General features: G+C 45.1%; 1 protein-coding gene across 14 annotated transcripts; it reads left to right on the top strand.

Annotated features, from left to right (window-relative positions):
- Nucleotides 1–433: 433 nt before the first annotated feature.
- TCAF2 (TRPM8 channel associated factor 2) lies at nucleotides 434–24,715 on the top strand. 14 transcript variants are annotated; one of them, XM_075762266.1, is made up of 10 exons: nucleotides 659–1,388; nucleotides 5,871–5,946; nucleotides 9,379–9,479; nucleotides 10,271–10,904; nucleotides 13,181–14,151; nucleotides 15,761–15,855; nucleotides 16,874–17,087; nucleotides 17,929–18,168; nucleotides 19,978–20,315; nucleotides 23,462–24,715. In XM_075762266.1, exons 4-10 carry the CDS (start codon nucleotides 10,288–10,290, stop codon nucleotides 23,705–23,707), a joined length of 2,721 nt encoding a protein of 906 aa, XP_075618381.1. In that variant the 5' UTR covers nucleotides 659–1,388; nucleotides 5,871–5,946; nucleotides 9,379–9,479; nucleotides 10,271–10,287; the 3' UTR covers nucleotides 23,708–24,715. The 14 variants fall into 14 exon arrangements, with proteins under 14 accessions (XP_075618366.1, XP_075618437.1, XP_075618374.1 ...); XM_075762251.1 differs by lacking the exons at nucleotides 659–1,388; nucleotides 9,379–9,479 and adding an exon at nucleotides 434–636; XM_075762322.1 differs by lacking the exons at nucleotides 5,871–5,946; nucleotides 9,379–9,479 and adding an exon at nucleotides 434–636 and having other exon boundaries at nucleotides 1,283–1,405; nucleotides 10,271–10,404.
- The last annotated feature ends 3,070 nt before the right edge of the window (nucleotides 24,716–27,785 follow it).

Genomic DNA, 27,785 nt, shown 5'->3' with positions numbered 1-27,785 from the left:
TCTAGAGAGGCAGCCGGGCTGTCGCAAAGCGCCTGGCTGTGCCAGGGGCCGGGGTGAAAGTGCGTGTCGCCCCTGGGGGCGGAGAGGCCATCGCCCGCGGTGGGGGCGGGGGGGAAGACAGCTGCCTGGCAGCGTTACATGGCTGCGGGGGGGAGGGAAGGAAGGAGAGGAACAGGAAGATTTTATTCACGACGAGGAAGGCGCGCTTTTACAGCGCTGGGCGCGCAGGGCAGGTGCGCCTACCTCTCGCAGGTGGTGCAGGAGGACCCGGCCCGGCAGCGAGGCGCAGCCGCTGCGCCCTGCCTGGGGAAGTTTTACTCTCAGCTGCGCTTAGAGTAAAACTAACTTTCTTGCCACCTCAGTATTAGCAGTCCTTTGCAGACGCGTGGGCTTCTTTTCGTCCACCACGCGCTTGTGGACGAACACAAGAAAGGTCGTAGAAATGACCGCGGAAGCAAGGTCCCCGGCAGCAAGCTTGTACCTTGGGGTGCTCGGGCATCCCTTGGTTTGCTGGGCTGGGTCCCCTGTTAGAAACCACGTGCTAGGGAACGGTTGTTACCCTGGACCAGGAAAGGTGAAGACGTGCTGAGGGCACAGAACATAAAGCTCTGTGACCTGCCTGTCAAATCCATTGGGGTAAGTAACACAGTTTTATGCCTCAACCTGCAGCTGGAACATTTGAGGATGCATCAATAAAAAGAAATGCCCCCTCTTAATATGAAGAGCATTAGTGCAAGCGTAGAGGAATTTGCAGACTAGGGTCTGGGCATCTGTATGAACCGCATGGGCTGTATGCTACTTTTGTCCAAATCATTTGCAACTTCTAATGATGTAAAATCAAACCAGGACCTTGTCAATCATTTCGGGCATAAATAACTAAAGCATAAAGCGTTAAACGCATTCAGCCTTCCACTGCATTTAACACCAGCTCCCCAGCCCGCCCCGTGCAGCTTTGCGGGCTTCCTGCGTTGGGCGGCGTCTTCCCGGCCCTTCTTGAACTTTCCTTTCCCCTCTCTCCCCGCCGCTTCCCGACGGGCGGACGAGCTGCCGCACAGCGGCCCCTCTTGCCTGCCGCAGTCGCTCCTCCGCGCCGTCGGCTCCGAAAAAGCGCTGGGGCTGCGCAACCGCGGCCGCATCGCGGACACCCCCCGCGCGGCTGAGGAAAAGACACGGCTGCTTGTTGCGTGCCTTCTGTATCTTCAGCCTGGTGTTTGACCCTTCGGTAACAAAACCGGTCACTGAAGGTGAAAGAGGCTTCCAGGCTGGTGTTCTGTGTTTCCAGAGTTGCTTTTCCAAACCTGAATACCATCTCAGGACATGGGCCCGTGCAATGCAAACCTCTAAGTTCAGAAGGGATCCCTGGAAAGGCTGTAGAAGGTTTGGCAGCAGTATGTGAGATTGCTTTGTGAGTATGCATGTTGCATTTGTCCTGATTCTGCATGCAACCTGGAGTTGTTCCGTGCCAGTATAAAGCCGCAGCTGCACACAGTGCGCAATGGCACCCGCAGCCTTAGGATGGCTCTGCTGATTGCCAGAGGGAAGTAGTAGCGAAAGAACCTAAATAAAAAACCCTGTAGTTGCTTCAGCAGGTGGGTGTACACTGCGAAATCTACAGCTTTCCCCTGAAAAAGAGCATGCTTTTCAACCCCAAGCAAACACTTCAGTGCACTTTCAAACTGACTATGTAGGGGGAGGGTGGAGAGGGAAAGAAACAACTGTGGTTTCTGGGTGCGTTTGGTCTTGAAGCTTCTAGCTGCTGTCAGTTTGCAGTTTAACATGGATGAGTTGTGTAGCTGCAGATTAAATCTGTAGGAGGTACAAAGCTGGTTCTGTGCATAGACCCTAGACCCTGATGCACTGAGGAACACAGAAGTATCTACACAGGCTCTGGTCTAGCAGGTCTTTTTAGGGGAGGCACTGCAAAACCATGGGATATACTTCTTCATCTATCCCCTGACTAATAAGTCTGTGTGGTACTGAATTTACATTCTTCAGTCACCACTAACACAAGTTCTCTGCTTTGTACTCCCAATTCATCAGGTCTGACCTCTCTTTTCACCTAGATTTTGTAATAATAAACCAACTATATGTTGATTTAAAATAAGTTTTTTCTGGTCATCTGCCTTATGTTTGGCAATGAAGTTTCTGTTTGGGACTGGTACTTTTTCAGCTGTATGGTGTATGCTTCATAATCCAGCATTTAAAATCACAGTATGTAGAAATGGTGCTAAATTAGCTGCAACACACTAGAACCAAGTTCAGGAAAGTGAGAAATAGAAGGAAAGGAGATCTCTTAGTGGAGATCTCTTACGGGTGTTATGTATCTCACATATTTTAAGCCATTCCTCTGTTTTCAGTATAGCAGTGCAAACTCTTAAGTAATTTAAACCCAGTAATGCAGGCTATGTCCCTTAGTAACTTTTCCAAGACTACTTAGATGTTTAAGGGCCTCCCTTAAGGTGCAGCACACAAAAGTTGAAAGCAGGTTGTATGTGGAGGGCTTTATAGAAAAAGGGGCAGAGATGGTAGAAAAAAGGCAGTGAGTGGTTTAGTTGATGTCGATGCCGTAACACTTTCGCTAGGGTATGTATGAGTGGAAAGCATGTCAGAAGAGTCTCCTTAGTCTTTTAAGCCTCATTTTAAGCCTGTTTTAAAGCTTGTTTATAGTACCACAGTATTGGAAAGGAGCCTTAATGTCATGTCAGGCCTGTTTTCAGAAGATACACAGTAGAGACAATTTTGAAACTAAAGACAGTAGACTAAGCAACATGGGGAGAATACAAAGGAAAGCTTTCAGAAATTGGTGGGTACACTTAGGAGACATGAAAATTCTGGCAATATCAGGCGGAGTGAAAGACAAGTGAGCTGATTGCCTAAAATGGAATAGAGAATAGCCTAGGCAGTAAAATATCCTGAAAAACAACTAATTGCAGCAAGAGTCTGGAACAGCCTCCCAGGACATGAAGCCTATCTAAAGCTGGTCTGCAACATGCTAGATTTATGAATAGGTTTATAAAAACACTTATTAGAGGTAGCAAGGTTTGGAGATAAAACATAAAAGATGGTGTAGGACAACACAGCTCAGCTGTAGCTTGACAGGTGCTGCACAGGCAAGGGCAGGACTCTGGGGGCCTAGCCCATCAGGAAGGAAGGAACCTTTGGGGTGCTGTCAAAGGGTCAACTTCCCGCGTACGTCATGGCTTGAGTCACTGCACTGTGTAGGTTGACCAAAGCCCCGCCATGACAGGCTGTGGCCTGGAGGTTCACTTTTCCAGTTGTGTGGATCACGCTGGCACTGCAGACTCACACAAGCGGGGATAAGAAATGAGGAATGCAGGTCTGTACAAGCTCAAAGATGACAATACGAGATAACAGCAAACAGAGTAACGAAAAAGGGAATGAACCTGAGTATTCATTGTGGTTGAACATCAACTGAACCCAAGCTCATCATGAGCACTGGGTGCATGCTTGATTGGCTTGAAAGGGCTGAGCATGGGGTGTAAGAAAGAAAGAAGCCACACACTCTGTGTTGACTCAGACTTAGCCACCAGCTGGCAGGCAGACCGACAGCCCAGCCATCGACAGGGACAGCCTTGATGCCAGCTGCCAGGGAAGATGTGATTCGAGCCAGCACGGTTTGAGTGTGGTGAGGACATTCCTGGGGAAACTAATATCCAGAGGGATAGCTCATTGGACATGGGCAAAAGCAATAATTTGTGCACCGATGTTATTTGGAATAAGGCCTTAAAACATTGATTGATTGTAAATATTTATCTAGCTGCAGTAATGAAGAACTAAGGAAACTTGTTACTTTTTTTTTACTTGGCATACATTTCTTCTGAGTGGTTGCTTGGTTAGTCTCAGAATCTGAAAGAAACTCCAGGTGCTCCTCTGTTGGAAAAGAATATGATTTAAGAGATCAGAGATAGCTTGTAATACTTCTGCTTGTTGCATTATAAATACCATGGTGCATGATAAGGAGGAAGCAATGTTCACTTTATGTGAATTGCACATTTTTTTATTGCTATAAGTGGTGCTTCCTTTGAAGTCCACAGTAGGGCACAAACTTTCATCAGTCTGACCCTACACCATTAGTTTGTGTGACATGTCTGTGATAGGCATTAAGGATGTCAGCTGCTGCCCGCCACCTCAGTTATAGAATCATAGAATGGTTTGGGTTGGAAGGGACCTTAAAGATCATCTATTTCCAACCCCCCTGCTGCGGGCCTGCCTGTTATATATATACCCTGCCTGTTCTTCATTCTCAGCTTCAGTGAGCTATCCCAGTCTCCCTGCTTTCGCTTGCTCCCAGACAGTATATAGAAAAACAAATCCTTTGCTGTCCTTTTAGTTTAAAAGAGAGAAAGTTGTTTTTCCTTACCCTTTATGATGTCACTGCAGACTATAATAGATTGGCATGGCCCACGTGCAAAGAGCATTACACCTCGGTTCCTTGTCAAAACAGTGGTGTTACACTCATGCCCTGCTTTAAAGCCTATTAAAGGGAAATGATCTGAGCTGTTACATAGCAGGCATGCAAATGAGACTCAACTCCTCCAGTGCAGGATTGGAAAGGGCTTGTATCTCCAGTTCTTGGAAATTTCTGAGCTGTTCTTCTCCTTGTTCACCAACAGATGTCAACACTTTAATAAAACTACAGGCCATAGGACTTGCATTTAGGCAAGTTGTCATTTTTTAAAATTTATTTTCTATTACAGTTATGATTACTTCTCCTGTGCTTCTGCAGATTACTTTCTGTTATTTAGTAATTTCATTTATGTGATACGTGCTATCCTTTTTAGATCACAGATGTAGATTTTTTTAAAAGACTGAACAGCACTTTTTTCTGTTTCAGTTATCCCTGTACTGATCATAGCCCATCAGCCTGCTTTCAGTTCATAGGAAATTAGTAAAATTAATTTTAATTAACCTTAATTACCTTTAATTACCTTTCCAAATGCAAAATTATTTTAAAATACCCAGACAGATGTCATCAGCTGCTTTCATTTTGTTCTTTGCTTGCCTTACCTTTAAAAGCAATTAAGATTGCTGGACAGATGTATGTTTAGACATTCAGGTTTTCTATTTCTTTGCATCCTGTTAGCCAGTGAGTATACCCTAATGTGTGCATGTTAACACCACCAGAAAGGATTGGCAATTCCTGGTTTTTTCCTTAAAACACAGCAGCATTTTACTAGGCTTGGAAATTGTAGTGTTTTGTAATCTACTGCTGTAAAGTGCCATATGAAAATAACACCAATAACAGTAAGTACAGACGCTAATTGCCTGATTGGTTCTGCTGCACTTTGACTAAAATTGTTGGGGTTTGGGGTGTTTTTTTTTGTTTTTATCGGTTTTCAGTCTGTTCTCAAGTAACTCTTAACACTGTAATTGTAAAAAAAATAAATAAAGACAGTAACTTCCTTTGGTAATTGCTTTCTTGACGTAAGATCAAACAATTTTAGTCAAAGTGCAGCAGAACAACAAAACACTACAATTTCCAAGCCTAGTAAAATGCTGCTGTGTTTTAAGGAATGGATGATGCTCCTAGTCATATGGTTTGGTTTTAAGTAGTCCTGCGAGGAGCAGGGAGTTGGAGTCTGATCCTTACGGGTCCCTTCCAACTCGAGATATTCTGTGATTATGTGTTCTCCACTAGGTGCCTTCTTTTACCATAGTTTGGAGCAGTTCTTTAAGACAGATTGTCGTCAAAGTTTAAGTGTTGTGTTCTCTTTTGCGTGCAATCCATTGGACCTGAATTTATTGCTGCATCTCACCACCCTTTTTGCACATTGCCTGATCTTCAGATTTCGTGGATTTCTGCTTTAGGCTACCTGACTGGTGGCCTCATTGTGCTTATGCTTGCACAGGTGTTGAAAAGGGTGGAGAAGCATGCAGAACATACCCAAGATGTTCGGTCCTGAGAGTCATCGTCTCCATCTTCAGGTTAACACAAATTTGAGCCCATTTTCAAGTAGTCAAGCTTCGCAGTTACCCTGGGTGCTGTTCATATGTGAGCACACACTGGCTGAGACTGAGTTCTGATCCTCCAGTAGGGCAGAGCCTGAGCACATTACTGCCCTAACATCAGCCCGGGCTCTCACTTGTGTGCTTAAGCCAGCTCTAGAGTCCACTTACTCTTGCAGTCTAGACACCAGCTTTCTTTATAAGAATATGCCATAGAACTTTGAAGTACACTTGCAGTTTTTATATATGTTAAATTTGCATTTGTGCTACACAGCACACAAGTCATAGAATCACAGAATCAGAATGGTTGGAAGGGACCTTCAGTGATCACCCAGTCCAACCTGCCTGCCCTTCTGGGACATCTTTCGTTAGCTCAGGTTACTCAAAGCCCTGTCCAACCTTATTAACACTTCCACTGATGGGGCATCCACAGCTTCTCAGGGTAACCCATTCCAGTGTCTCGCTGCACTCGTCATAAAAAATTTCTTCCTTATATCCAATCTAAATCTGCCCTCTTTCACTTTAAAACCTTGCTGATGATGAACAAACATAATGAATGTAAGTACTTCTGTCTCTGCAACAAATGCTGATTGTCAGCATTCCTCTCTTGCTCAGTTTGTTGATAAACATGTTAAGAAGCAAAAGCCCACTCATTCTTTACTGCCTATAGACTTTGCAGCATACTTGGTGCTTGGTTACTGTGCAGACAGCTAGACTGTAAATCTGAAAAAGAGGAAAGACTGGAAACCCCAGGAGTCCCCCCTGTTTATGAAGAGCAGCCAAATCCCTAGGAATTGTGTCTGTCTCAAGCTGCCTGTGTTAACAAGTGATCCACCCTGGTGGCTGTCCTGTGTCTTTTATCCTGCTCCTCTCAGATACTGCACAATCCCGTACTTTTTACTTATGGTGATCCTCACAGGCTTTACAGGGATCTTTAAGGACTCACCCCAAAGTGACTGAGCACTTGACACACAAAGTCTGTTCCCTTATTCACCCTTAGAGTCGCCCAAGTCACCTGTCTCCCAGAGATACTCTTCTTGAGTGGACCAAGGGGTATTCCTTCCTTTGTACAACATCCCTTTTGGCTGGATGTGATGACTTCTGGACAGCAGATGATGGAATCTTAAGTCTGCCTTGAATAAAGCCCCGATATACCTTAGTACCTCACCTGTAGTTGTGTCTGCTCTGGGTTTAATGAGTACACTGCCTTTCTTCTCTACACACTGAAATGGTTAATACAATGGTAAGGGAGATACTGTGATTACACAGAATTTGGGAATTCTGTTATATGGTGATAATTGCATTCAGTTAAGAGAGAGTTAAAATCCTTCCCAAGACAGCTACTTCTTGTTCTGGATAAACACCAGGGAGCACCCATCCTTTTATAGGACTGTGGTGGGTTGACCTTGGCTAGAGGCCAGGTGCCCACCAGAGCCGCTCAATCACTCCCCCTCCTTAACTAGACAGCGGAGAAAAAGTATAATGAAAAGCTCGTGGGTTGAGATAAGGACAGGGAGAGATCACTCACCAATTATCATCACGGGCAAAACAGACTCAACTTAGAGGAAAAATAATCTAATTTATTACCAAGCAAAGCAGAGTAGAGCAATGAGAAATAAACCCAAATCTTAAAACACCTTCCCCCACCCCTCCCTTCTTCCCGGGCTCAACTTCACTCCTGGTTTCTACCCACTCCCCCCCCCTCAGCAGCACAGGGGGATGGGGAATGGGGGTTATGGTCAGTTGATGACACGTTGTTTCTGCTGCTCCTTCCTCCTCAGGGGAAGGACTCCTCATACTCTTCCCCTGCTCCAGCGTGAGGTCCCTCTCACAGGAGACAGTCCTCCACCAATTTCTCCAGCGTGAGTCCTTCCCATGGGCTACAGTTCTTCACCAGCTGCTCCAACATCTCTCCCACAGGGTGCAGACCTTCAGGAACAGACTGCTCCAACGTGGGTCCCCCATGGGGTCACAAGTCCTGCCAGCAAACCTGCTCCAGCGTGGGCTTCTCTCTCCACAGGTCCACAGGTCCTGCCAGGAGCTTGCTCCAGCGCGGGCTTTCCACAGGGCCACAGCTTCCTTCAGGTGTCTCTACCTGCTCTAGCATGAGCATGGGGTCCTCCATGGGCTGCAGGTGGAATCTCTACACCCCCTCATCCTTCCTCCATGGGCTGCAGGGGGACAGCCTGCCTCACCATGATCTTCTCCATGGGCTGCAGGGGGATCTCTGCTCCAGTGCCTGGAGGACCTTCTCCCCCTCCTTCTGCACTGACCTTGGTGTCTGCAGAGTTTCTTACATCTTCTCACTCCTCTGGCTGGAAAAGCTCTCCGAGGTTGTTTTTTCCCTTCTTAATTATGTTACCACAGAGGCACTACCATTGTAGCTGACTGGCCAAGGCCTTGGCCAGCAGCAGGTCCGTCTTGGAGCTGGCTGGCATTGGCTCTGTCAGACACAGTGGAAGCTTCTAGCAGCTTCTCGCAGAAGCCACCCCTGTAGCCCCCCCCCGCTACCAAAACCTTGCCACACCAACCCAGTACAGGGACCAAGGTCTAGGATGTTAGCTTTCAAATCCTTTGATAAGAAGGGTGGGAACTAAGAAGTAAGGGTTTTTACTGAATTTACTTTAAACCTTGTCTTGTAGTGTAGTCCTCAGGTAGAGTACAAGTTGCCAAAACTCCACCTGATTTTCCTCTCCCTTACACCATGGTCAGTGTATCAGTATAGGTGCATTAGTGTCAAATCCAGAGAAGCCACCAGAAAAAAAACACCTTTAGTATTTTCCCAAGCTGCGTTACTACTTTGTTGCATGATTCCTGGCAAGCCACCTAAACTACTTAGATCTTGTATTTGCCTTTAAACATAGGCCTTGTTCAAACCCAGGGAAAGAAAGCTGGGATTCAGACTAAGCCAGCAAACAAGCACTAAATTGCTGGGCAATGTAGTTTTTACCCTGTGTTAATCAGCAGCTTCAACTCAGAAATCATATGTAAAACAACAGTGGAGTCTCACAAGATTTTGGGTGGAAAACAGGTGCTTCCAGGCATGTCCATAGGATAAGCAATGGGGATGATACTGTCATTCTAGATCAGGTTGCTGTTTCTGAGCACCATGGGGCCTGTGACAAGTCCAAATGAAGAATGCTGCTTCTCCAGGATTTCTCAATTTTCCTGTGTTTGCATGCCAAGGATTTGCTTTCAGGGTAGCCAAATATGAAATGCATGAGAAGACTAGAGAACACCGCTCCAGTGTTGGCATGGGATGTTGACAGGGAAAGGGCCAGGCCCGCCCCCAAGCAGCGCTTTCCCTTGCCGTAGGCGTTGTGTTCTAAGTCAGCCTTGTGAATCCTGAATGACAGGAACTGGGTGGGACTGGGTTATACTCTCTACCTCAAAACCTTCCTGTTTGTACAGTCACAGCAGCACCAGCTCAGCAGAAGAGACAAACTTTCAAGCTGGGGGAGCCTAAATAGAGCACGTGTCACCCATAGATCTCAGAGGGCTTGGCAATTGAGGTCAGTACCGTTCTCCTTCCTTCATAGATGGGAAAATAGATGAAACAAAGCTACAGAAAAGAGAAATTATTTGCTTGTTAGTGGCAGTTTGGGTCAGGGAACTAGGGCACGAATCCGCTGTGCCCAGACCTGCTCTCCTAGGTACTGTGTGACTTTTAAACTGACATTTATTCCAGGGGAGCTGGTTGTCTTAATCATTTCTGTTGACTCTCCCCATCACAGCATCTCCTAATATTAAGCAAGGGCTTATAGTGCCTAAACAGAGGTAGAAAAGTACAACTTTGGAATATCATTTTGCAGCAACTGTATGTAGTTTTGTATGTATCCAATTAGGAAGGAAAATGTGACCTGCATGTTTGAATTATGCCATGTGTTGTGTTGATAAGGTCTTCTCATTTTCTGGCTATTTCCATGTAAACCGTCCCTACCAGTCAAGTTCCTAGTAGACTTTCCCTCTCCAAATAAATCATTGATGGGAAAGCGAATACCTTTATTTCCCTGTTCTCCTCCATGATGCATAGCAGAATTTGTTGAAACAGTCACTTTCTTTTCCTCCATCATCTTGATACATTTGTCATTTCTGTTTAAATGGTAAATAGTGTGATAACAAAGCCAAACAAGCAAACAAAAATCCCAAATCACTGAAAAAGTTGTGTCCACAAAGCTGCTTCCACTACATGTTTCCTGTTTGTTTGGAATTCCTACTAGACAACCCAGAAATGACCCCACAGAGTTGTTACACCTTTATTACTGAGCCATACTGTAATGAATGTTGGTCTTCTCTCCACCAGATAAGAGTGACCTGAAGATGAAACCATCTGCCACCTATGAGCTGTTAGTGGATGGTGTTGGGCCATGGGACTTCACTGGCGGTTTTGTTCCTTGTGAGCTGCTACTTGTTGGAGAGGACGCCTACCCTGTGCTTGTGAGCTCTAAGAAGCAGGTTCTGATCGCTGTTTCACAGTATGGGAAGGGCCGGATGGTGGTTGTTTCCCATGAGGGAATCTTGAAAGACTCCAAGTTTTCCCAGTTCCTCAGAAATGCTGTGGAGTGGCTCAAGCCTTCCCCCGAGGCCCTGGTTGGGGTCCATCCTCATTTGGATTCCCTCTCCCAGCTGCTGCTCAGGGCTGGCACCAAAGTACAGGCTGGGGCAGAGCTTAGCCCCTCCCTGGGGGTGTACTGTATGGACGCTTATGACAGCACACAGGCAAAAGACTTGGTTGGCTTTGTAAAGGGGGGTGGAGGGCTGCTCATTGGTGGCCAAGCCTGGCACTGGGCTAGTCGACATGGCAAGGAGAAGGTGCTGTTTGAATTCCCTGGGAACCAGGTGACCAGCGTGGCTGGCGTGTATTTCACAGGAAACGCTGTGGAGAAAGGCATCTTCAGAGTTGCCAAGAAAATTTCCAAGATCCCCTTAATTGTCCCGTGAGTATCTGAACTGCTCGGTATTTGAACAACTGATCAGGTTATGCAGGTGAGGTGTTTATAGAAGATTCTTGAGGTGAGATGAGGATGATGGCGAACGCTGGTTCTTTAATAGCCAGGATGGGATGCAACTATTGTCTTTCAATTTAAGGGGGACCTTCCTGCTGTTTGCAATTGGAAGGAATTGTGTCTTTGACTGCTTCCAGGGTAGCTGAAACGGGCCTGAGGAATTCGTTCAAGGGGAAGGAAATGAGAGGAGCCATCTTTTAGAGCAATCTGCCTGACCAGGTGTGCCTGAGTGCAACACACAGCAACATGGGGACAGGGATGGAAGGAGTAACTCCTCTCCCTAGACGGGTATACATTCAGGGCAACTTTCCCACAGTTCAAAACCAGGTTGGAGATGAAGCACCAGGCCAGCCCTCTGGGGCAGGCTCTGGCTGGCAGCTGCTAAACCTGTTTAGCCGGTTACTTGCAAAAATTCACCTTCTGCAGGTGAAACCCAGGGGCTGGCGAAGAGTTGAGGGGTGCCACCTCCCTTCTCAGCGTCTGACACAGGCTGTAGGTGGGAAACCTCTGTGCTCCCTGTTTATTTGGGATTCCAGCCTGGCCATTTGGGTCCTGGAACAGCAGGTGTAAAACTCAGGGCTGTTGTGATTTGTGTATCACAGCAGACCAGGCAGTGGCATCCTGGGCATTGCTCTGCTGTCTTCCTCCACCTCCCCTTGCCAGCAGGTGTGCCAGGCTGTGCCTCGCAAGACTTTCTGCTGTTACACAAAGCACAGCGGGTTCTCCGAGGAGCATGAGTGCTGCTGCGCTTCCTCTGTGTGGGAGCTTCATGTCACAGCAGTGGAAGCTGCAACAATTACAGTAAAATTCCCTGCAAGTCTTTCCTTCAAGGCATTTTCCGTGTGAATATATAACACTAAATTTCTGTTATTTTCAAACAAATAATTGGATTTGATACTCTCTGGATGCTCAATTTGTTTCCCAATAAAGGTAGTAGAAAGCTTTGCTGTTGAATTCAGCGAAGTGCTTAGGTCACGGCTCACAAATGAAGTTACTTAATTAAAATTTGCTGATTGATTCTTGTCCCCCTGTGCAGTGCACAGGCATGGCCCCACTGCCTCATGCATGGAAGAGGGAGAGAAGTGGAGAATTCAGCAGAGAAAAATTACATAGCAATTAACAAGACTTTAAATGGTACCTAATGGTGAATTACACATTGTTTAGGGTGCTTTTGTGGTGGTTTTGATTGGATCTAGAGCCACAGAGAAATTTAGGTACCTAATTTCCCTGCAACACAAGAGCTCTGTGCATCTGGGCCTTGCTACTGGCCTTTGTTTAACCCACAGAGAATCAGACTGCACTCTAAGGCAAATGCTGTGCCATATGGGTGGGCACATACTCTGTGTGACAAAGGGTCTCTCTAAAGTAATAACCAAAGGAGAGCTGCAAATTTAATTCCTGTCCTATGGGCATGCAGAAGGGCAGCATTGTTTATTCTTATTGAGTTGGCTGCAATCGCCGCATAACAACAGGTTCTTTCCAGGTGTTGGGGGAAAACTCTGGCAGAACCAGGAGAAAGTGTAGACAAAGCAAATGAGACTAATTCAACATGTCTTTCTCCACAGTGACATATAGGAGTTATATGGAAAGAGCAGAGATAAGAGGGCCTTGCACAGCGTAATGTCTTTATATTGTGGAGACCAGCTAATGTGAAGACTGTGCTAGGGCCCTGATTCAACTTCTAGTCACTCATTATTTGTCTAGCTGTGTGTCTGCCAGTCCATCTAGCCCATCTGGCCTAGCTATCCTTTCTTCAGTTCTCAACAGTGGCAGAGGCTGGGAGAAGACACAAAGAAATCTTTCGGGCTTGCCTGGTTGATGATGACTGGCAGGGGTAAATGGAGGAAGTTTCTGTTATAGGACATGTACCAATTCCCACATCATTTGCAGTTTAAGAAATATGAAAGGCTGATTCTTGAGTTTCTGCAATGTATTTAGATTTTTCAAGCTGCTCTTCAAAGTCAGAGGTGTAGAAACTTACTTTTGACCTCTTCTTTCTCTCCTTTTTTTAAAGGAGTTCTGAGATTCTTACAGATTTGCTTGGCTGCAAAAACAGGCTTTAAAAGGAGAAAAATGAGGTATTGATGGATTTTTTTTTAAATGAAAGAACGGGCAATATGGAGGAAGAAGAGGCAGGATGGACAAGGTGGCCTTTTGTGGAAAGGACTCTGGGATGAGGGCTAACCTGGACTCTGTTGGTTTTGCAGGCACCAGGCCAACCTCGGCCTTGATGCTGAGTTTCTCCTGCGTGGTGTGTCGGAGCTGGATTTGGTGACCGGGGGTGCACCATCCTGCTTGCTGGTGCATGGTGTACTCTCCTTCCCGCTCTGCCTGGACAGCTCTCACCGCTGCCTCTTAGCTGCTGCACGCTATGGCCGAGGACGTGTTGTGGTGGCAACCCACGAGAGCCAGCTGTTCTCCCCAAAGCTGGCCAGATTCCTGCTGAATGCTGTCCGCTGGCTGGATGCTGGGAGAAAGGGGCTGGTGGGTGTGGATGCCAGCGTGAAGAAACTGTGTAGTCTTCTCTCTCAGGAAGAGGTGAAGTCGCAGGTGTCACAGCTGACAGATGACATCAGTGTGTACTGCTGCTCTTCTTACAGCAACAGAGAGGCGGAGAGGGTGCATGCTTTCGTGGCAGAGGGAGGTGGCCTACTGGTTGGAGGCCAGGCCTGGTACTGGGCTTCCCAGAACCGTGGCAAAGCTGCTGTGGCAAACTATCCTGGCAACAAAATACTCAACCGCTTTGGGCTGAGCATCCTGGGGCAGAGCGTCCAGGCAGCTAAGTACCCGGTTGTGAGGTCTGGGGAGCACTACCACTTCCGCAAGGCACTCGCTCTTTTTAACAGGCATGTAGATGAGCATGAGGAACTCAAGGCCCCCTTGAAGGACTGGCTGCAAAGGCTAGCACAAGACTGCGCTGCCTTTCTGCACATCCCAGCCCACGACTGCCCTGCGTATGCCTCACTCCACCGCATCTTGACCAAAGTGCTTCAGAGAAATGGGATCCCACAAGTCAGCAAGCACTGTCCTGTCAAGAGCAACTCCAAAGAGGCAGTCCTTCTCTGCATGGCGACTGAGCTGTCCCTCACCATGACAGACAGTGCAGCCCTAGTGCAGAAGTCTGCTGCTGGCATCTGTGCCCTCCCTATCACTGTGGACATAGATGGCACAAACCCAGGTGAGGAGTGTATCTCCCTTTCTCTTGAGGCATCCTGTTGCTGGAATCGGTGGGGCGCCTGTCCTCAGTGTGCACGTGTCTGTGTGTGCCTGAACATGGGGATGGATGTGCAGTTTCACTGTGAGCTTGTGAGGAGGCTGACCTCTCTGTAGTGGCTGACCTCTCCTTTTGTGGCCAGCCCTGACTTCAGCTCTCCCATGAAAGTCTTGCTTCTTCGCTGATTGTGCACAGGCACTTGGGGGAAAAGAGCCACCTAGCAGAGGCACCTCGGGGTACTTGCATGGCACAAGGGCTTTGGCAAGAAAGCCTCCTAGAGAAACTCCGGGCTCAACACTGCAGGTTGTTGTTGCCATAGTTGTGCTGATACAGCCATCTATGGGGCCATCCTATGCAGAGGTAGGAGTTAGGTACAAAAGGTTTATTTTTAATCTAGATAATTTCAGCCTGAGTTATAGCACAGTTTCACAGCTTGTGTCAGCACAGTTGATGGAGTGAAGGTCTGGTTTTGGGGGTGAAAAAAAGAGGCTGATAGCATGGTGCAAACTTCTTGGGCTGACACCATCACTGAAGCCAAGTATTTTGTTTGACCAGAGATATTCAGAATTTGTGTCATTTCACATAAACAAAAAAGAAAGAAATGATACCAAACCCTGAACGCCCTTTCAAAACTGCCTTTGGTGCAAATTCAGCAAAGCTGAGATGAATTGGTGAAACATTGTGATATGGTCTAATTTGCATTTTTCCTTAGATTAGGTTTTGCTTGACAAAACTGGTCCTGCTTTCTTGGAGGACAGAAAAGGTTGGAAGCTGGGTGCTTTATGACAGTTCAGCTCTTTTTAGGACTTTTGCTGTTTGTGTTGAAATATGCTTGAGTAAACTTTTATGTCAGAACTAGGGAGTGGATTTTGCCTGATCAGTACAGTAGAGGTGGATCAGTTTTGCGCTGTGTATCACAAGTGTTTACAGAGACCTAGGCAGAGGAGACTTGCATTTCCATGGGAAGACTGTCTAGAAACATGCTAAATTGTAGTGGTATGGTGGAGTACCCATCTTACACCTAGCACAGGACAGTCCTTTTAGGCTTTCTTATAACTTCAGTCAGCTAGAAATGGGAATTGATGTGGGGCCCAGCTTGTGCTGGACCAGTCAATAAGGAAAAATGTGACGTCACTGTCAGTCTGTTGTTTAGGAAATCTTTTATGACCATTACAATTTCAACTGTGTTTAATACCAACCACACTATGCACCCCTTACAAGGGCTTTAGGATAAGAGGATATGAGTGGAGGAGTTATTGGGGTATTTGTTGGGTTTTTTTTAATTATTATTTTTAAAAGATACTAGTAAACATATTTAAGTTTGGAATTTCCAGAAGTTCAAATTTGTGGGGCTTGCTTGCTAATAGTGTGATTATCTTGTTCACACTGCTACCCTGTTGCTTTAAAACTGTTATGACAGGTTGGGTAAAACATGAGACAGTTCTGTGGCTGTAGAGCAAAGGAAAAGAAAAGGATAGAATATTCTTCTATTGCAGCTTGAAATCTCCAGAATCCATAATATCAGGCCAAAGAAATCCTTGACTCTTTAGGACTGTGTTCTCTTATCTTTTAGGTAAGACAGCCTGGAGGAGTACAGGACTCTACCTCCCTGAAGGGCACACAGCAGTTATAACATTCCCTTGCCTGGTGGTCGGTGCTGGTCTGAAGGTAAGCTGTGTCTAGTTTGGCTTCTGTTTACACCGATGTTTTTGTCAGGTGAACGTTCAAAAATAGTTCTCAGGAAGCTTTTCTCAGCTTGGTTCTGCTGCCTTTTCAGTCCTTTCCTACTGCTGCCACCCTGTGGCACTTTGAATGCGTTGTCATAATTTTTAACCTTGTTTCCCACTCTCTTCTGTTGCGTTCCTCTTAATTCTGTGTGCTGGCAGGATAATTGAGTATGGTTGCTGCCTGAAGACAGCTGTATTTGTTTTGTTATCATGCGAACAGAGCTGATGAAGGTCATTTTCAGGCCCAAGATAAGAACTTGGGCCCTTCTATGCACCAAACTTAGTTCTGTCTCTCCGTATCTCTCATAAGGTACTTTCAAAGTACTGTCACTATCGCTCATGTAGATCTATCCAGATCAGATATAAGCTAATTACTTGGGATCCTGTTCTCTGCAAAGTACGAAGTAGATAAATGCTTACCTGCTTTGATATTTTTTGCAGTGAGCTCCCTGTAGCTGAATGCAAAATTAACTCAGGTGTTTCTGTCTGATCCTGCACCCACATGCTGTCTGTATGAGGATCAAGGAAGAGACACAATAAAAGAAGCTAGCAGTGGTCACATTTCTCCAACTCATTTTACAGGATGTGACTTTGATGCTGGTGAAGGGTGAAGGAATGATCAATGCAAGTACAGTGCAGTGAATGAAGTCACTGCAGTATGCTGAACTGCTGGTGAAGGATGTAGTTGACCCAGTAATAATGGGAGTATAGCTGTAAGACTCTCTGAGACAGGGATAGCACTGAACTTCACCAGCTTTTTTCACTGTATTTGCTGCTTCTGGTGACCACAGGCTGAAAGCTTGAACTAGGCTGGAGTTAAAGGCTGCTTCTGCGTGCATGCCCAGGAAGGACAGTGCTGCTGCAGATGACTCAGAGTGTTGTGGTCAGTCTGCCAGGTCAGTCTGCCAGGTGGCACTTGGAGCCCTTTGACCAAGTGTTCCTACCCTTCTGTTTGCTAGGTGCAGATTGGGTGCCACACAGATGACCTCTCTCATGCCACAGAGCTGAAACGAGCCCCAGTGGTAACACGCACCTGTGATATTGCCTGCCAGAAACAGTCTATTTCCTGCCTCTGGGGTGGCCTCATTTACATCGTTGTACCAGCAAGGAGCGTGCTGGGTAAAGTGCCAATCACAGTAGAAGGGGCAGTCAGAGCTCCTTTCTTCAAGCTTGGTAGGTTTTTTTACCTTGGTGCCTTTCTCCTTAGTGCTGCTCACAGATGCTGCTGTCTCTGTGACTGAAAGGAAAGATGGTCCCATGCTTAGGAAAATCTTAGAAATGCCTAAGTTTAGGAATACCTAGATTTAGTTTCCTTGCTTTGTTGTCCTCTGGGATTCTGGGTAAGTCACTTAGTCACTCTGTGCCCACTACATGGCAGGAGGTAGGTGAGGCAGCTGTCACAAAATGGGCAGGGTTTGTCCAGACCGACATTTTTTGGAAGTTGGAGTTGTGATTTCTGATGGAAACTATTGGGTTGGAGGGACACCAGCTGACCTCTGCCACAGTAAAGGCATCCTGGTGCTTTGCCTGCTTTACTGTGCCCTCATATGGCCATCTCCAGTCCCTACAGTAAATCTCTCTGCTGAAGTCCCGTGTTTTCCGTCAGTATCTCTTCCTATATGAATTTTCTTCTTGCTCTTCTGTCAAACTGAACAAAACCAGGGTTGTTATATGAAATAGCAAATCTCTGCTTGAGAAGAAGAAATGAGATCATCAGGGAACACTGGTGAAACCTGATGCTTGTTCTCAGATGGAAAACAGGGATCCATTCTTGGTATGTTATTACTCTGGTATATGCCAGTCCTCTTCAGTCTCTCTCATCCATAAAAGAGCCTGAGGAGACTTCCCAAGCACAGGATGAGGATTAACTAGTTAACAGCCACCACCCCCAGTCACACAACTACACATACTGTTTTCCAAGACAATTTCCTGTGGTCTCTCTCCAGCCTGACCTCTAGGAGCATGCTGAAAAGTCAGAGGTGTCCTTAACTTATTTTCTGTGTTGTCAACGTAGGGGAGACCTGTGAAAGCCAGTGGAAGGCCTGTATCCGGCACTACCCTGCTCCCTGGGCAGAACTCGCTGTTGAGAATCTCATCCTGACAGTGCCATCTGACAGCATCTGCCACATGGAGAACCCACAGCCGCTGCTGTCCTTGTGGAATGAGATCATGGTGGCAATAAGCAAACTGGCAGCCATACCAACAAAATTCCCGAGGCCAGAGAGGATTGTAACAGATGTCCAGATCTCATGTGGTGGGTACATTGGCCTTCTCAAGGGGCTGAGAGACATGCGGCCTCCAGCAGAAATGTCTCTTCCTTCAAGGTTATTTTGCTAAAACCAGGCAAGGAACATATGTAAGATGTCAAATGTCTGCGACCCTTACATAATTGTGAGCTACTCCATCAGGATGGAAACATGGTAAGGCAGGGCTTAAAAAACTGTGTTGACCCTTTCAGATGCCTCCCTGCTCTCAAAACTGGTGTTGTCTCACTTAGCTGTTCTGCTGCCTGGGTATGTTAGGAGGCAGAGCTGCTGACTGCAGTGGCTTTGACTCACATGTAGTTGCTCATTCTCCCTCATGAATGCACTGCAAAGTCACTACAGCTGGGAGATGGCGACCTGATTTCTGTTTTTTCCCTGCCTCAGCCACAGGACTATTCGCAGACGTTCAGTGACAGTTGTTAAACCTGTGTGTGCCTACCTGCTGGAGACAGGCTGCACAAAGGTTATTGTGAGCAAAGCTTAGCCTGAAAAGACATGGGCCTGAGATGATGCCAATGGAGAAGCAGAACCAATATCACTGTCAAAGCCCGTGAGATTGTAGTTTTGCAGCTGATGCTCCCCCACCCCAGCTTTTCAAGTTGTAAACTGAGTGCATTTGATCTGGAGTCAAATTACTGGGTAAATGTGGAACTTTTTTCAGTACAAGTTTTGTGCAGTTGTTTTTCAAAGTAGACTGGTTAAATTCATCATTCCACAATGAGACAAGGATTTGGTATGAACCCTGATGTCCTAACCGTTTGCTAAGCCACGTGGAAAGAATTTGCTGCACATCTTGGGAGTGTTAAGTTCTGCTATCCTGAGCAAATGCCAGTTAAAAGCATCAGTCTGCAGACACAAAATTCCCTTCTGTTTTGGGTGGAGTAAATGGTTTCACTCCCATTTCTGGACCTGAACTTTTTGGGCGCCAGTGGCTGATAAATGCATGCATCCCTCTTATTAAAAAAGAGGGAGCTCAAGATCTTAAATAGTTCCTGCAGGAAGGGGGTTGCCATTCATATTCTCCAACTTGGGTAGTCTACAAGCTTAGTGTTCAAAGCCAGCTGTGTAGGCTCTCCATATAGTGAGTGTAAAGGTGACTCTTGTATGAAGCTTTGGGAATCTTCAAGAAGAAGGACAAATCAGGGATGAAGACACCAAGGAGACATGAGTAAAATCCCTTGAAGTGCAAGATTCTTGCCTAGCGTGATGCTGGGAAATTGTTTATAGTAGAGCTATCCTATGAGGTTAAGAAAAGGCTTAAGCATGTCATGCCTAAGAACAGTCCTTAAGCTTGACAAACTGTGCTTCCTTATGTCTCATCCACACTGCTTACTACTGGAGTGCAGACCTGCAGTATCCACGCTATACATAGGAAGACACAAGCTCTGCCAGGATGCTGAATCACATTATTGCATGGCTGGGTTGGCATCAACTGTGCTCAGTTTGTGAGAGTTCAGGTGTATTCTGGGCAATGGTCAGGCTTTTCCCCTCATCCTAAATTCTCAACGTCTGTCCAGCTGTGAGTGTATGCTTATATATAAAAAGGGAAAGCAGGCGAAACCATGATTAACTGATAGTTCGGTATTACCTTTACATTGCTTATTTGACTATTTATTAGGGTGAAACTTGTATTTCCTTATCTCACAAAGGAAAAGGTTTGTCATTCATGGTAATGCAGCATGGTTTGTGAGATGGAGGAAAGGCACTAGAGAAATGAAAAAAAACCCCAAACCCATTTATGTCTAAGAGGCACTGGAGTGAGTACTTACAACATATGTTGGTACCTGTCTTTCCTGCAGGCTGGATGCATGCTGGCTACCCCATCATGGGACACCTGGATTCAGTGAAGGAGATGTTAGACATGAAGCACATACAAACTACTGGTCTTTGGGGTCCTGTCCATGAGCTGGGACACAATCAACAGCAGCAAGCATGGGAGTTTCCCCCTCATACCACAGAGGCCACCTGCAACCTCTGGTCTGTCTATGTTCATGAGAATGTGCTGGGGATTCCCAGGCATCAGGCCCATCAGGCACTTAGGTCACAATGTCGGAAAGAAAGGATAAAAGAGTATCTGAAGAAAGGCGCTCAACTGAAGCACTGGGAGGTGTGGACTGCTCTGGAGACATACCTGCAGGTAACTGGGAAAAGCAGGTGTATTCTTAGTACAGTCAGTGAAGCCTGTGTCAGAGGATGTCTGCAGCCTGGTGACTGTAGCTGGTATGCCTTGTAAGTGTTTGCTACAATGTGGGTTCGTCTTGGGTCCAGAAAGCACCTGAGAGGTGTACAGATAAAGCATCTATTGCTGATGTCTCCTGAAAATGTTCCTTTGCCAGACTTGGGCTTAACTACTCAAGGAGAGAGCTTAGTGCAATATACTAATCTTTTGCCCTAGGAGAGAAACAGGAACTGCTGCTTGTTATACAGCATGGGAAAAGGATGGTCGAATTTGGTCACAGCTCTTTAATCTGCTGCAGATTTCCTGTGGCACATTAGGCTAATTGGCAGAAAAACCTTTGGCATTGTAAAGTGTCTAGAAGAGCCAGACTTCTAGCAGTATCCTGGTGAGTTAACATGGCTAGGCTCCTCTTTACAAAACATAGCAAAGAGGAGGGTGTTCGTATCAGGCGATGCCCTGGTGGAGCCCGTGTAGTCCATCAGGTGGCAAGGGGATGGGTTCAGCATCTTTGGTTGTAGGCTTGTCAAGATGCAGAAGAGGGCTTTAAACTAAAGTTGCTGGAGGAGGGGAACCTCAATCCATCCCATGCCTACCAGTTTGATGTCAGTGCCAGCAATAGATGCCCAGAGCCTGAGAAGGATCACAGGTCAACAGGAGAACACCTGAAGTGCCGCACAAAGGAATTCCAGCTACTCCAGCCAGTAAGTCAGCTTCATTGAGGGCCCAAATTAAATGCTTCTATGCAAACGCATGTAGCATGGGGAACAAACAAGAGGACTTGGAGACATGCACATGCCTGCAGGGCTATGATCTTATTGGCATTACAGAGAGGTGGTGGGATGACTCCTATGACTGGAGTGTTGGGATGGAAGGATACCAGCTCTTTAGGAAGAACAGGCAGGGCAGACGAGGAGGGGGTGTCACCCTCTATGTCAATGACCAGCTGGAGTGCATGGAGCTCCACCTGGGGATGGACAAGGAGCTGACTGAGAGCTTATGGGTCAGGGCTAAAGGGAGGGCAGGGACAGGGGACGTTATAGTGGGGGTCTGCTACAGGCTACCCAACCAGGAATACAGAACGCATGAGGCCCTCTAAAGACAGATAGGAGCGGCCTCATGTTCACAAGCCTTGGTCCTCATGGAGGACTTCAGTCATCCACTGGTCTAGTGGAAGGTGTCCCTGCCCATGGCAGGGGGTTTGGAACTAGATGATCTTTGAGGTCCCTTCCAACCCAAACCATTCTATGATTCTATGTTTCTATGATGTAAACAACAAAATATTTATTGGAGGAGCATTGATCTTGATTTTTCCACATTCCAGAAGGAGTGCCTGAATCATCAAGCTGAAGAGTCATCTTCTGTTTTTTCTGGTGCAACAAATGTCAAAATAGTTACACAGAGTGGAAGTTTCAAAATTTTCCCACACTACCTTACTAGTTTGGTCACTGCCACACTGCCTCACCCACACCCTATAGGCTGGGATCTCCCATCTCCTGTCTGGCTACTGACAGGACTGCTGGGATAAATGTGACATGAAATAACAATTTTTTTCAATGGAATGGTCTCCATGTTCCACATTTGGCTGCCATTTAGACACTTTTCAAATTCCTTCAATGTAGGAAGGCTTCAGCATTGATCTTCAGGCCTTTTTAGGTCCAGCTCCTGTATGGTTCTTATACTTGCATGGCAGCACGGTGTCCTCTGGTCTTGCCATTGCCTGATGGAGCATACCATCTCTCAGAGTTCAGCCTGGATCCCGTTTACCTCTCCAGAGTGGTCATTAAAGCCTGTAACACAAATCTTGCAAAAAAGAGCATAAAACAATTAGAAAATTAGCTAATTAGCCCAAGAGATTTACAGATTTAAATGGAACACAAACCTCCTCTCTGTACTGTTCTGTCTCCACCTCCTCACTGCTTGCTTTGGAGTAAAGTCAGAGACCTCCCACATTCTGTCTAGACTAGGAAAAAGAAGCACTTGCAGCATACTTAAGGATGCAGGTTCCCCCAGTTCACCCCCACAAATACCTGTGTTTTCTTCCCATAGAAGGCTGGCAGTGGGGGAGGGAACAGACAGTTTTCACTGTGGACATGTTGTGACAAGGAGTTGTAAATTGGGATGGATACTTGAACTCAGGGTCCAGGAGATGCTCCTGCATTCTGCAGTTCAGACATAGCCTAACATGGTGTGGAGCCTCCTTCAGTATAAGTTGCCTTACTGCTTTTGACCTGGCACAAGACCAGACCCCTTCATCTCCCACCTTCCAGTCAGCCTCCTCATGGCTCTCCAACCTTCTCACAAAAAGATACTGCCTAGTCCATTGCTAGTCTCAGTACCAGGAGTTTCCATATCAATAGGGGATTATCAGAGGTAGATAACCTACCTGTTTGTTCTGCCTAATGTAGAAGTGCTGTCTCCAGCTTAGCTGTTCCAGCATGATGGAGGATTTGTGGAATGCAATTGAATGTCAATATATTCAATATCAGAAAATGAGACGTAGGTCATGGCTTTGTAGGGAACTATGGGCATTGAGTAGACATTCTGCATTCTGTCATGCTGAGCTTCCAAGTCAGCTCTTCATATTAACCTCATCTTGAGCAACAATGTAGGTTTCCCCTATCTCTTCAAACTCTTTACACATGCAACAGCAGTTTTTCTATCCAAATCCCTTTTCTTACTCCTAGCGGAAGATGCCCTGCTCACAGTCTCTCCTTCCTGTTTTCTGATTACTCCTTGATCTCCTATGCTCCTTCTTTCCAGGTTCTGTCAGTGTCCTCTTTGATGATTTTTCACTGCACAGGAAGCTTTCTTCTGCCAAAATCAGTAGGTTGTATAGTTGGGTGCTGACATTTCTGGCTGCTCCCAATGCACGTTTCATCTCTGTTTGTTTTGGCAGGCCAGTGTAATGGGAAGGTGTATTTTTCTGTACCTTAGTGCTCTTAAGTTATGCTCTGAAGCCTGGAAGTTGAATACCTTCATCTAATTTTACATTCATTCTAAAAGACACTGCAGAAACCTATGGAATTTTCTACTGCTTGTAACACGGGAATAATGCCAGAAAAATGAGAAGTTCATTGTTTTTACACTGTGTTTTTCTCCATCAGTTGCAGGAAGGGTTTGGTTGGGACCCCTTCACCCAGCTCTTCTCTGACTACCAGAAAATGTCCACCATCCCAAAAGATAATCCTTCTAAGATGAACTTGTGGGCACAGAAGTTTTCTCAGCAGGTGAATAAGAACCTGGCTCCGTTTTTTACAGCCTGGGGTTGGCCTATCAAGAAAGAGCTGTCTGTGGAACTGTCCTCTTTACCCACCTGGGAACAGGACCCAATGAGATCCTATAGACCATGAAGAAAAAATGTCTAAACCTTGATTCTCACACTACCTATGGCCTATCTTTTTGTCCCTGTGTGCTGCAGGATATCTCACTGGATGCTTAGCTTTACACTAAATTCTTTAGCTTCCTGCTGTCAATGGAGGTCAGCCCCAACCGAAATTCAGCAGAAACTTGTGTGCAGCTCAGCAACCATCTAAGCTATCTTCTGAAGGGTTAAATAACGAATGACCTTTGTTCAGGGTTCATCACCTCAGGAGAAATGTAATTCTGAGTAGATGTAGTTCCTGCAGAACCTTTCTGGTTCTGGAGATTTTCAGGGTGGAGCAGTCCTGGAGTGGTCTCAAGGACAATACAAATAGAATATGGGTCTGTAAAGCAAATAGTAGCTTTATAGTAGCAAATATTATATTCTTCAGTTATAATCTCAGTAACATGAGATTTTCACTATGGTTTTGATTAGCCTAAAATCGCTAATTTTTAATCGCTCTAAGTGTGCAGAACTTCCACACCTGCTATGATGAAAGTGACTTTATAATGCTTGTATACAGCTTGTATGATACTGAAATGCTGTAGATTTCTTCCTGCATTGTATGACTTCTTTGTGATCCAACGTCCAGCTTTATGTAAGTAAGTCAATTATAAATTGTAGCTGTCACTCTTAACCATAGCCTGACAGCAAGATACATGCCATGCAAGACTGGAGAGTGGAAACAAAGAAGAGGTGACTTGATTGTAATCAGTAATGATTTAACTCGCGGACTCATCAAAGGTTAAAACAATAGGCACTGACATGACAGCATGAGGGAAAAGAGAGGAGGAAGACAGCAGTTCATCAAGACAGAGGACCAGACTTTTCCAAGGAGCAACAGAAGTTAATCTTTCTCCCACCTCATTCAGAATTGTTTGGCTAGTACACCATACACATGACAGGCAAGTGTGTTAATGCTTAGCTTAGTAGCGTACCAGTCCCAACCCATTCCTTGTGTATTAGCAATAAATAACAAAAATGTTGTGAACTTGCAGGCTGTGTGTGTGTGGTCCTACTTTTCATGTCTGTATGCCCAGTAAAAAAAGCCTAAATAGAAGTGACCTGAAGATTTGTTACAGCAGCTTTTCATTTTCGTTCTGGCTCAGATATGGTTCTGATTTCCCTGTGATTTTTTTTTTTTTGGTCTAATATTTTGCTTTGTCTTTCAAATTTTCTGTCCATTCTTATTCACCACTAGTGTGAGTTGTTCTTCCAATAAAATAAATGCAGAGACTGATCATAACTTAGACAGTGTTTCAGTACTGGGTGGTCCTGGTTTGGAGATTGAGAAGAAAATTCACATAGTGTAAAGGTTTAGACCTGACCCTACCTACAGAAGCAGATTTAACCCCTAATGAGTTAATGAATAAAAGTTTAGCTCATGTACATTAAAAAAATGCTCAAAATATTATCAGATCTTTTACCTAAGTAAGCATGGCAGGATCTATTCCTTTGTCATGAATGGTACAACAAAATGGATCTTGAAATACTTAAGAGAAAAAAAGACAAAAGAAAAAGGTGGTGGGTTGGATTCTGAGCTAGGATGGATTAGTTCAGCCATAGGGATTCAAGTAGAGAAGCTACAATTTATTTACACCAGCTCTAAATGCAGTCTGAAATATTCAGGCATACATAGTAAAGAAATTAAAAATTGGACTGACTCAAATTAATATCACCCTCAGAATGATGTCTGTTCTCCTCCATAAAATAAAAAAAAAAAGGCAATGTAGCATAAATCAGAGAAAAGATTGGCAGAAAGGCCAAAGTGAGATTGTAGCGATAAGACAAGTCAATGTTATCACAGAGCAGATTGCAAAATAACACATGAAAAATGTATTAATTTCTGTGAAAATGTAGTTCGAGCAGCAGTCACAAAGCAATTCAGCATGCAGTCTGGGAAAGTCCTGGGACATGCTGGATACTGACCTGAGCAGGAGCTGAAGTAGGAAAAAAAGCAAAATACATTAGGAGGCCACACTGACCTTAGCAAAAATAAAACCAGAAACAGGATTTTGTGCTCTGATAAACTAAGAATGAATGGGTTCACTGGTGAGGTTTTCAAATTACATATACATTTACTGGCTGCCTTTCTACAGTCAGCTTGCTTTTAGTGGAAAGTTGTCTGCTATTGCTATATACTTGCTTCTGCTAGTAAGGAGCTGGAAGCCCAGCAAAGATCTGGCAAAGACTTTCCATTTATTATCATGCTAATGGTGATTAGGTCAAGACACTTGGAGAAACACGCAGAGGCACAATACCTCTTCAAGAGCAAACATGAAATAAAGTGCTGATGATTCTGTCAATTTTATTAACTACTTCTGTATAAGCTTTCTGACTAGCAGCAACTTATTTTCAAACATGGCTTTTTCTTTTGTTGGTAGTAAAGAACTCAGTGGCATTGAATGAACTGCTGATGTAATAACAGTTTCTGCTTGTTCTGATTTCTCAAAATTTAGTTAGACACCTAGAAAAAATTGTGCTATTTTTATTGTTCATTTTAGTCTGTGATTCTTCCGCAGCAGCTCTAGGAAGTAATCCATAAATCAAACATAGCTAAAATGGGATTCATCTGCCCTGGTTTAGGTCTCCAAAAGTTAGCCATCTCAAGTGGAGCTGCTCACCCAAGGCTCCCTTTACGGCCAATGCAGAGAAGCAGGCACCTGCAGAGGGTAATTCATCCCGTAAGACAGTGCAGAGGATTTGCCCTTTGCAGGTCTCTCTCTAAGTTAGGTTAGATGAATCAGTCATCTTAGCGTGAAAGAAAGTGAACTCTGCACTATGGCAGTGACATATGTGATTCTTTGATCACTTGCCTCAGGTGTTCAGTGCTATGTGCACCTGTTTTGGGGACTTGAAGACTCTTCCCACTCAACCTTGCATAGTATAACCATGCCAATAATGGGAAAGCTGAATGTACATGAGAATGGGGAATGATGGCTGGAGAGGATGAATGACTGAAAGTGGCACTTGAAAACATTCAATATGAGTTGGTTACTGCCAGAGCTGAGCAGAAGTTGGATTTCCATTGCAGAGCAGTGGGGTACTAGGGGTCCAGGGAGTTCTATGGAAGCAGGAGTGGGATAAAAAACCTTCCTGAGTGATTAAATAATTGATAGCCTAATGCTATACAAGAAGGAAAAGAAGCCTGTTGTAGGTGAAGAGATTTTAGAGTCAGATGGAACTGTGGAGAGTGCAAGCTATGTGAGTGAACTGAGGTTTGAATGGGCCACAGTATTCCCTAAATAAAACTCTTCTGCAATACAGGAATAGCTCTCTGAGGAAATACATTTCCTTTTGCACAGTATTTTATGAAACAAATAATTCTGCTTGGTGTAAACACTGCATCACACAGTGGTTCCCCTTTAGAGAAGTTCTCACCTTTGGTGCAACCAGCCATGTGATACAAATGCAGGATAGTGAAGGGAGGAGCCAGTGAGAGACTTACAGGGTTGCCTTTAAAAAAACCTTATCAACAACTTTTAATAAAGTCCTTATGCATTTTCTATTTGCAAGTTACAGCTCTACCTTGAGTGAGCAGCCTTCAGGTAAGCCCAAAGAGACACTGTTGAAGATGTAAGCATTATTTTTAACACAGTTCGGTTCATTCACATGTTTGAACTAAACAACAGCAATTACACGGTGCCTGATTCTAAATCCTCTGAAATCAATCGAGGTCTGCTATACAAAGAGCATTAAGTAGTCTTTAGGTCAGAACTGAAGCTGAAACAATTCAGTCAGCCAGTTATAAAACGCAATTCCCCTTTTTCATCCTGCCCTTTGCTGTTTTCTGTACTGCATTTACATGGAATTTTGCTTTGTCCGTTCACTCTGCTCACTGTCCACTGTCATTTGCTTCTGACCTTTTTAACATACTCTGTATTTCCTCCTGAATTACTTTGTTAAAAATAATCTCTTTTTATCAATCAAATGGTCAAAGTTACTGCTGTCTGGGGCTGTGTACCTTCTCTATTTTATTTTTTTAAAAATGTATTTAGGATAAAAAGGGGACTGCTACATGGGAACTAGAGAATATAAAACATTATAATGTAAGTAAAATATATTGC

The sequence above is a fragment of the Balearica regulorum genome, chromosome 1, assembly GCF_011004875.1.
Source record: "Balearica regulorum gibbericeps isolate bBalReg1 chromosome 1, bBalReg1.pri, whole genome shotgun sequence".
In the NCBI taxonomy this organism is placed as follows: domain Eukaryota; kingdom Metazoa; phylum Chordata; class Aves; order Gruiformes; family Gruidae; genus Balearica; species Balearica regulorum.
This window is presented reverse-complemented; position numbering and strand designations above follow the sequence as displayed.

Coding starts and splice junctions, on each gene's coding strand:
- TCAF2 (XM_010307273.2), top strand. CDS start 10,249: ATGTTGGTCTTCTCTCCACCAGATAAGAGTGACCTGAAGATGAAACCA. Junction 10,905..13,180: donor AAGATCCCCTTAATTGTCCC/GTGAGTATCTGA, acceptor TTGGTTTTGCAG/GCACCAGGCCAACCTCGGCC. Junction 20,316..23,461: donor CTCTGGAGACATACCTGCAG/GTAACTGGGAAA, acceptor TTTCTCCATCAG/TTGCAGGAAGGGTTTGGTTG.